This window comes from Trachinotus anak, unplaced genomic scaffold (genome assembly GCF_046630095.1).
Source record: "Trachinotus anak isolate AG129_WGS33_773 ecotype Australia unplaced genomic scaffold, CSIRO_AGI_Tana_v1 ptg000039l, whole genome shotgun sequence".
In the NCBI taxonomy this organism is placed as follows: Eukaryota; Metazoa; Chordata; class Actinopteri; order Carangiformes; family Carangidae; genus Trachinotus; species Trachinotus anak.
The window spans coordinates 659,851-670,000 of record NW_027273890.1 but is presented as its reverse complement, the minus strand read 5'-3'; the positions used below and the strand labels follow the sequence as shown (position 1 = coordinate 670,000).

The 10,150-nt window shown below is 43.2% G+C and overlaps 1 protein-coding gene across 4 annotated transcripts in view; it reads right to left on the bottom strand.

Annotated features, from left to right (window-relative positions):
- Positions 1-10,150, bottom strand: part of mylka (myosin, light chain kinase a) — a 52,468-nt gene that overhangs the window by 13,079 nt on the left and 29,239 nt on the right. For all 4 annotated transcript variants that reach the window (XM_071472646.1, XM_071472647.1, XM_071472648.1 and 1 more), the window contains 3 exons: positions 7,720-7,836; positions 6,284-6,343; positions 343-390 (listed from right to left, as the gene is read on the bottom strand). In XM_071472646.1, the coding sequence (XP_071328747.1) occupies positions 343-390; positions 6,284-6,343; positions 7,720-7,836 (225 nt within the window). The remainder of the gene's footprint in view (positions 1-342; positions 391-6,283; positions 6,344-7,719; positions 7,837-10,150) is intronic.

Below are 10,150 nucleotides of genomic sequence, written 5' to 3'. Positions count from 1 at the left end.
TGTTGTGTGTTTTTAATTTAACTTTTTTTTTACTTACACCTTTCCTTTATTTATTATTGAATACAGTCTGAATCAGTCCTGCTAAGATTTAAGGGAGAATCCATCTTTTTGTGTGTTTCCGTACAGCAGTAGTTGTGTGTTGTGAGAGACAGATTAAATCTGAGGAGCAGAGGTCGAGATATTCTGGTCTGTAGTCCAAAAGCACTGGATCCTACATCTCCCATAATGCACGTGGATAGTCTTTCATTACAGCCTCTCTGGTTGGTAAGAAGCGTCTTTTACTGACTTCATATGACGGAGAGTTTTACAGTGCAGGTGTGTGTTCAGACAGGTGTGTGTCACCTTGTTTTGGGGGAGTCTTGGGGGTCGGTTTCTTTATCCTGGCTTCACCTGATGGAAACACAAACAGCAACACGGTCAGAGAATCAAACCTGTGAGCCGTGATGAGCACGTTACATCATCATACACGCTTTTTTCATTTGAAATTTCTTCCTAAATGTTTTCTCCTGTGAGGCTGCAAAAGGAGGCGTCGCTCCCCAAACTGTCGAGCACAAAGAAGCATGTTGGACATGAATTATAATTAATAACTTTACACATAAATCTAAGTTATTCCTCATCAGTTACAGTCACTCTTTCACATCTGGAAGATTTTTGGTTATGAGATTTATCTCCATGGGGGAGGGATGGGGGCTGGGGGGTTAATCTCAGTTCTGTGGGTGTTTTCTTCTTCTTTGTTGTTCCTGAAGTTTTTCTTCATCTGTGTGTGTGTTCAGCACTTGCAGTAGTTTTAAATCATCTGTGTGTGTGTGTGTGTGTGTGTGTGTATGTGTTTGCAGTCAGTTTGTATAAATATATGCTGTACATGTATTTGTATATGTGCTGTGCAGAGGGAGAAGCAGCAGCCTGCAGGACACAGCAGAAGAAGAAGAATGTGAGACAGAATGAGGACTCGGTGGACGGAGAGCGTCTCTGATGACCATAAATGGACAAGCTAAAAATAGTTCCTCAGGACGCAGGAAATAGTTGCTGGAGGTTTTTATTTATTGTGCAGAGGAAGAAACAGACGAAACTAAAGATTCTGCTGTCAAACGTAGAGTTGGAGAAGTTGTGAAAACCTGAAAATAGGTCGTCGTCTTCTTCTTCATTTCCTCCCTCCTCCCTCAGGCCCCGCCCCCATCGGAAACACAAACATGAGGTTTTTCCAACACAAAGTTATTTCTGCTCTCAGAGAAATCAACATAAAATAACTCAGACTGTTTGTTGAGTTGATCTGGAGGCAACTGATTAGACTGAGTCACCTTCTGTCACGTTACACCGTCAAATCAATCACTGCCAGATCAATCACAACCACTGGACTACACAGAGATCCCTCTTGTATCTATCTGTCAGGATGTTTCAGACTATGATGGAGAACATGTTGTTCAGTAGCTGCTGGTTCTACTCTTATTCTACTTTCTAATAAATGTTCCCTCATAGTCAGAACCAAACTGAGTCTGGAACAGTTCTGATGGTAGAAAGTCTCCTTCAACACCGACGCTGTTTTCACACTACACACACAACCTCTTTACCTCCACCTGTCTCACCCTCCACCTGTCTCACCCAGGAGGATCTGCTGCCTACAAAACCTCCACTCAGGTGGATTTGAAGCAGACTGGTATAAATCACTGAGACCAGGATCAATGTGTCCTCGGCTGTTTGTGAGGTGACGACACTGAAACGTCTCTGAAAACCTGTAAACACATATCTCACTGATCCAGTTCCAGATTTCTTAATATTTATCTATGCCGGTTGGGTCGGGTTCAGGTTTTCCACAGGTTTGTCTCACTGCTCTCATAAGTGGTTTGGGTGGGTCCAGATCTGGACCTGGTCCTGGATCACACCAGAGGTGATAACTATAAATACACAGAGAGGACCGAGTTTCAGTGTGTTTCACTGAGCTGCTGAGTGAAAGAGGAGTGAAAGAAGCCATCTATGTGAAAGTAGAGAAACCATCCCTCAACAGGGGAGGAGGCCTCAGACACCACCTATCTCCAATTTACAATGCTGCCCTTTCATCCCTTCCCAGGAGATTCAACAATTTAACCTCTAAGAGAAACAACTGTTCACAAGTGGCATGTGACTCCAACGACTGTCATTATAACACAATAGAGCTCTAACGAAGTGGAAACCAACTCTCCACCCAGACAGTCACTGTAACGACTGTCGTTGGCACATGGAGCACAAAGGGAACCAGTGACATCATCAGCCTTGTGAAAGCCCCTCCCACAGGTTAAATACCTGGGTCTCCACACCAGATAGTTGGACCAGTCCCAGCCTGGTCAGGTGCAAGAAAGAACTGATGAAGCCTCTTGGATGAGAGGTGAAACATCTTCCTAGACAAATAACCAAGTCCAGTTGCTTTTGATTTAAAACTCCTTTGAGATACTATGACCTGGACAAATGAGAATATTCACAGGCTAAGACAAACTTTACAGCAGCTGCTGAAACTTCACATCAGAGCTACTTGAACAGAACTAACAGCTGATCCTGAACATCTGATGGTGTCAGATATATATAGATAGATAAATATAAAAGCTTTAAGATGACAAGTTATATTTTACACATGGACAGTCAGTGTGCTGTCAGGAGGCATTCACTGTCACCGAGCGCATCTGGAAAAGTGATAAACTTTGTCACTGCAGGTGGGAAAAAAGGTCACCATGTTGACAGAGGGTGGGGGTGTGGGGTGGGGTTGTAATGCTGCTGTAATGAAGGATTGATGGTCGACTGTTTAACAGCCTCCATTACTCTGTCATCACACACACACGCACGCACACAGTGTGTGATGTTCAGCCGTCACATCATCACCTCGTCTCTGGATCGACACCAACTATGTGTTAACAGCTTGAGGAACGTTTGATTTGTGACCTGTGGCGAGCCAGGCGGGCTGAGAGCTTAGCTCTCAGCTCTTAGCTTTAGCTTCTGTCCTGCAGGGTCACTCAGTGCGCCTGACTGTCACAGCTGCACTCTGATTGGCTGTCTGAACTGTCAATCATAGGGCAAAGTCTGAGACCTGAAACTGAGAGCTGTTTCCATGGTAACCATGAAACTCACCTGCCAGCAGGGAACATCTCAGACAGGTGAAGGTCTCAGTGACGATTCTGACACCAGCAAAATATACTGAAGTATTAAAAGTAAAAGTACTCATAGTACACACACTCACTACCCTCTGAACACATCTGAAATCCTGCTGGACCTCAGGTCACAGTGACACACTAACACACAAAGACAACAACAAACAGACACACTAACTGCATTAGTAGTTACTAGCTGCACTATGGTCCATTAGAAACCAGTTATTACATCTTTATATACTCATTATACATCATCCAGCCATGTGTTAGTTCATCTCTCAACTCTCTGACTTCCCCGATCAGCAGATTTAACCTTAAAAAAGAATCGGAGGCTCTTATTGTGACAGTGTGCCTGTCTCTTCCTGGTGCTTTTGTTTGTATGGAGATGTTCCTGAGGGGCAGCAGTCTGGGTGGAGTCTGACCACAGACTAACAACCTGCAGCAGAGGCCACATCAGATTCCTCATCTTCAGATGCTGGTTTACTTGCTTTGTCGTGCTCAGAACTGTTGTTTACTTTGTGCTTCATCACTGATCTTAATAATCTGATTATCTGTGGATATGAGAGAACTCCGAACAAAAGTACAGAACCATTTTTATTCTAAGATTCTTTTATTCTAAGAAGTTTATTACTGAGAACAACTGAAGGTTTTGACAGCAGGTGTTCAAATGATCAGTTAATGGATCAGTTAATGGATATATTACCAAAACACCACATGTCACAGTATAACAGTAACACTCAACACTGAATCAGTGTTTACAGGGTTGGTCTGACCCTGTGTTTTGTTCCTGATCCTTGAATATCAAACGTTTGCTGATATCAATACTGAGTCAGATGTGACTGATTCACGGATTTATCAATTGAACATGTTTCAGTAAAATCATCAGGAGTTTATGTCCAAATTCAAACATCATCAGATGTTTATCCATGAGAGCAGCCTGGCTCTCTGGGAGGTCCTGTCAGTCTGTTGGACCACCTCTGTGGTCCAGACTGTTGTGGTCCAGAAGGTCATGTTCACCCTCAGGATGAGTTGTTATGACTTTTCCCTCTAGCACCATCATCAGGTCAACATTTACACTTGTCCAGTGCTTTGGTTTTTGACCAAACACCTGCAGAATAAATCACATTCCCATCAGCCTCTGCTGCATGCTAAACTAAGATGGTAGTACAGGCTCACAAAGCTGCTAGCATGTCTGTTGTCCCACTCACAATGTTATGTGTCTTATGGAAATATAAATATTGGCCAATATATGATCAGATTTTTGTAAACTCTCAGGTATCAGCATCTGTATCTGCCTCACAAATCATCACTGGCTGGGCTGTAACCAGAGGTACCCAAAAGGACAGGTGTAATGTGGACAGGTGTAACTAGAACAATATCAATCTGTACTTGAAACTACAACGGGATGTTACACTAAACATCGTCGTCCAGTTACTCATCTTCAGAGCCTCATTTCTGTCTGCAATCAAACTTCATCACAAACTATTTACTAAAGTACTAAAGTTACTTAAGTCTAAAGTCTTTTTCTGCGACAGGACGCTGAGTCTTTTTGTCCAAATTGGGGACAGTCAGCGTGAAGATGAGGAGCTGCTTAAAAGGAGAGCTGCTTCACTGGAGACTTTTAATCTGTGGTGTGAAGTGAAACAAAGTCTGAGAGAGGAGGCCGAGTCGGGGAAACCAGGCCTTAAAAGGAAGTGTGGGAGAGGGGCCACGAGGAGCTCTGAACCATTTTATACCAGAACATCCTCCCTCCACCTCCCCCGTCCTCCCCCCTCATTCCTCTGCTGTCAGCTCAGATCTGTTGGTAAAACTCTGCAGAGGACTCAGTGCGTCCCTGGTACATTCACCTCACTTCAGTCAGAAAAATGAGCCAAACTTACAGGGGGGTGAAAATGGTAGATTCCAGGTTTTTTAGAGGTAAACATGTATCTGGGACTCTCTATGTTTTACTGCCACAGACATTTAGTGGAGCTCCATCAGCTCTAAGAGCTGACACCACACACATCTGTGTAGGAAACAGACCAGTTAGCTGACTTCTCACCACATGGTGGCGCTGTCACCACCATCTCTGAGTCTGTGGGGCCTTTATAGTTTTACAGATATTCATCATGTTTTGCTCAGACACCACAGTACAGTACAGATACCTGTACCAGCAGGTAGCTCTGGAGCCATGTTTCTGGCTGTAATCATGTAGGACTAGTACCACCAACTATAACAAAGAGCTGAGATAACAACAGTGTGACTACTGCAACACAATTAGTGTTATGTCTGCAGAGCAACACTTCAGCTAGCATCTGTTTCTCTAAGTGTCAGGTTTATACTTTATGTCTGAAGCTACTCCTGTTTCATGCTTCAGATGCCTGATCAAAACCAGGACAGCAGAGAGCATGTAAACACAGTGAGCGAGCCCTCAGCCCGTCCACAGCAGTGGATCCCACTCTGAGGTATGCAGAGGACAACTCACACAGGAAGGATTTAGAGTCGGATCATAAAGATAAGAGCTGATTTTCCACTGAGGATGGAGAGAAAACATGAAGCTGCTGCAGCAACAGTCCATATGTTGGATGTACTGTCAGGAAGCAGGGGGGCTGATGGGAAACGTGGTCTTAATGTAAATGGTAAAAAATGGTAAATGGACTGCTTATATAGCGCTTTTCTAGTCTTATTGACCACTCAAAGCGCTTTACAACGTGAGCATTCACCCATTCACACACACATACATACAGCACTTACATCTACAGTGGAGTGCTTCTAACATTTCACACAGACTCATACGCTGATGGGACAGCCACCAGAGGCAGTTTGGGGTTCAGTGCCTTGCCCAAGGACACTTCGACATGTGGACCAGAGGAGCCGGGGATCGAACCACCGACCTTCTGATAAGTGGATGACCCGCTCTACCTCCTGAGCCACAGCCACCCCATAATGTAGATGAGAGCAGTGGTTTACTGTCATGGAGGCAGGAATAATAATCTGACAGTGATGTACGCACTGATGTTTCCAATGATACACAGAGACGCTTTAAATAGAAACCACCAACCCTGTGTGTGTGTATGTGTGTGTGTGTGTGTGTGTGTGTGTGTGTGGGAACCAGTGCTCCCAGCCTGCAGCTCCTTATTGGGACAAAAGGAAAGAGGCTGCTGCTGCTGCAGCATATTTTGGAAACTCACTCTCTGAGGTCGGCGTCGACTTCTTGGACTTCTTGTCTGCTGGAGAGTTTTCTGCCGGGTCTGCAGGAGGACGAGACACACAGACACACACAGAGAGATGAAGAGAGAGAGAGAGATGGAGGAAGAGTTTCAGCAACCAAACCTTTAAAATGTATCTTGGGAACAGTGAAGTTTAATATTGGAACACTAACAGCAAGGAGGAAGAGGAGAAGATCAGACATGTTCTTTACACACACAGCTGGAACACAGCTGGAATAAAAAACTCAGCCAGGACCTGCCTAACATAACTACTGGGTTAATAAGACTGTGGATTAATGTGACTGCCTGTTTATGTGACTGGTGCTTTACGTGACTGCTGGTTAACAAAACTACTGGTTAATATTTCTGCTTGTTAATGTGACCGCTGGTTAACATGATTACTGGTTAAGATAACTACTGGTTAATAGGACTGCTGGTTAACATGTTTCTCAGGTTAAATCTCGGTCTCAGTGTGAGAAAAATATGAAATATGTCAAACTCCCATCATCCTTTGCTGTACTTTAACAGGAACACGCTTGTTTCCAGGAACTCACAGATGTTTGATAAACAGACTCTGTTTGTGTTGATTTATTCTAATTACAGGAAACAGAGACGGCTGAGGAATCCTGGGGTGGCTGATCTGTGCTGCTTGTTGGAAAAAACGCTGAAATGCAGTTTGTCATTTAGCATTTAACATGAATTAAGAAAAAAAATTAATTAGATTTTTAAAGGGAGATTTATACATTTCTCACATTATGACCAGTATCTGAGTCACTGGTCACATGAGTGCAAATGTTTCTGAGCTGCAAACATTAACAAAAGATTATTAACCAACTCCTGTTTTTAGTAAGCGCATGGCACACTGTATACAATACTCTGGCAAGTAAAAGTGCCAGGTTTTTGAATGGAGTTTTGTATGTTTATTGCATTACGGCAAAAGAACATATCAAAGATAGAATCTTTGCATAAAGCATAAAAAAAATAAATATGTTTTACTTTTCTAGACACTGCAGGACATTCAAGAAATTTGGAGGTTAGTAAATTCTTATACAATGAGATTTATAAAAAAGCCAAATTAGAGACAAGAAGATATCAATTATTAATATATTAAGATAACACTTCACTAATAATATGTAATATCCATCCACAGCAATGAAAAATAAAATGCCACATTTTTTAGGGGAGTTTGGTCTTTTTTTTTTTCTTAATGAAATCAGTAGTCCAGTTCACTAAGACTGAGCTGTTTAACAAGAAAAATATTGAGATCAGCCTGTTTTATAAGGTGAGGACTAAAACCAACCCACATCACCTCCACTAATGACACAAAAAGGGACACTGCCTTTAGCCTCCCTGTGTTTCTGAAGCTGGAGACAGGTGTTGACGTGTGATACGAGCAGTGATTTGATGTCAGTTCTTACCGTCTACTAGAACCATACAGGAACATTCAGCTTTTCCTGCTGAGGTCTCGGCTCTACATTTATACTGGCCTTCGTCCTCTGGTAGAGCTTTGTCTATGGTCAGAGAGCACAGGCCGCCTGCAACGCAACACAACACAACACAACACAACACAACACACTGTCAGTACACAGCCTGTTAACACAGCAGCATAAACTGATCTGGATGAATTTGATTGATCTGTTAGACAAAGTGAACCTTTCTGAATGTTACAAGCCAAACTAAGTGGTAACCAGTTAATCCTGTGATGTCAGGATACCTGTTCATTAATGTTAACTCTATTTGTGATGTCTGTAGGGACTATCAACCACAACATGGCCTTGACCTTTGACAACCAAAATCTAATCAGTTTGTCCTTGAGATTTAATCTATTTGTGCAAAATTACTGAAATGTCAACGAGAATGGGACGGACGGACAACCTGAAAATATTCTGGCTGTCACCTGAGGAATAATAAAAGTACTTCAGGTTCCAATCGTCACTAATCCACTGAATCAAATTAACGAATCACCGTTGCCTCTGCAGCATCTGCGCAGAGTTGCTACATCTTGTTTTTATCCTGCGTTGTTCTGAACTCAAGCTGGAAGCTCCTGGTCAATGAGGAAACACTGTTCATCTGCTCACCGACAACACAAGTGAATTCACAGAGAACAGCTGTTTGTCTCCGTTCGTTGTTTCCACATCAGCAAACCTCTCAAACTGAAGTATTTCAGGGACACATATGGATGAATGTCTCTGTGCTGCAGATACAGTCAAGTTTTCATTCCTGAGTGAAACTCACAGTTTCAGAAGAAAGAGTAGAAACGCAGTAGAGGTCGGTGTGATGTGAATAAACCTGCACTCTGATCCAAACACAGTGTGTGTGTGCGTGTGTGTGCTGCAGCCAGATGTTCGAGACCCTGCTGCTAACGCTAAGCTAACTGTCAAACCTGTTTAATATGATCAGGTTTTGTTGGATATTTAAGATGCTACAGTGACGAGTCGTGAAATCCTGAGGCCTCTTGTTGTCTTCTGGGACTAAATACATGATGTCTGTGTCATTAGTGTTAGCTCCCCTGAGCTGGTCTGCACACCATGGTCAGGACGGGAACATTAAACTCTGGTAAGAATCATCAGAAGGCCGGAATCTGTTGGTTAACACAGTCCAGTCCAAAGTCCAGTCCAGTGGATGTTTTCTATGCTTCATAGAACAGCCAGGTCAGAAAATATCTGCTACACGAAGCCTGTGGATATAACTGAAAGAGAGAGGTCACTACGACTCCCAGGGTGCATTTCACTGACAAACAGCCAATCACAAATCTTCACATTAACAATGATCTGAAGCTACAGATCACACTGCTGGGAAACTGATGGTTGAAGCAGTAGAGGTTGATGGTGATCTAACTGTGAGTCACTTACACTATCTATGGAAGATGAACGGGCATCAGGGTTCACTGATCGCAGCACAGATACAGAGGCTACATGTGCAGCAGAGAGGCAGGTCGACAGTGGTCACAGACACAGGGAACAAAGGAGCTGACCTGGTGTAAATGGTGCACAGCTGATTACAGCGTGAGGTGCAGGGGGGAGAGCTCAGGAGACTGCTGGGCTGATGATAAGTGGGAACAGGTGTGTGGACAGGCGGGGCAGACAGGTGAATGGAACAGGTGCTGGAGACAGCGGAGGAAATAACTCCTCACACCTCTGTGACAGGTAATTATCAAATGTATTAGTAGATTCTTGGCTTCAGCAGTCATAGTGACTGCAGAGACCAAAACCTACACCTGTGTCTGTTACCTGACCATCCTCAGTGGAGTCAGAGACGCTGCACAGAAGCACTGAGACAGAGGATGGATAGACTGCTGTTCAACAGGAAATACCCCCAACAGCCAGTTCATCATCAAACCACAAACTTTGTTTTTTACATTTCTGTTTTACTACGAATTAAACATCCGAGACACGTGTTCATCAGTTATCAGCTGTTTCCAGTCTTTATGCTAAGCTAAGATAAACTAGCCTGTTTTGAGTCTGAACTGTCACTCCTACAAATTACAGCCTATATTTCTGAACACATTTTTACTGGTGGAACTTTCCAGTGTGACATTTTGCTAACATACTCTACTGGAGGTCAGTTCTTCTTCACTGCTGTAAAACAGGAGTTGGCAGTGGCTGCACAAGATAACTTCCTTTGTAGGCTACTGTTTCAGAGCAATGAAGAAGAACTGATGTCTGGGAAAACTGTTGTTTGATCCGGGTGTGAAGTGTATTAATAAATTGATATCAGATCAGTGCTTTGTCTCGTGTACTCACTGACACCTGATCCAGGATTTTGAACTTTACATCACTGATTATTGTTTTTGTATTGATGTACTGAAGGCAGATATGAAAACACCAAGTGAAACAGCAACAGCATCTA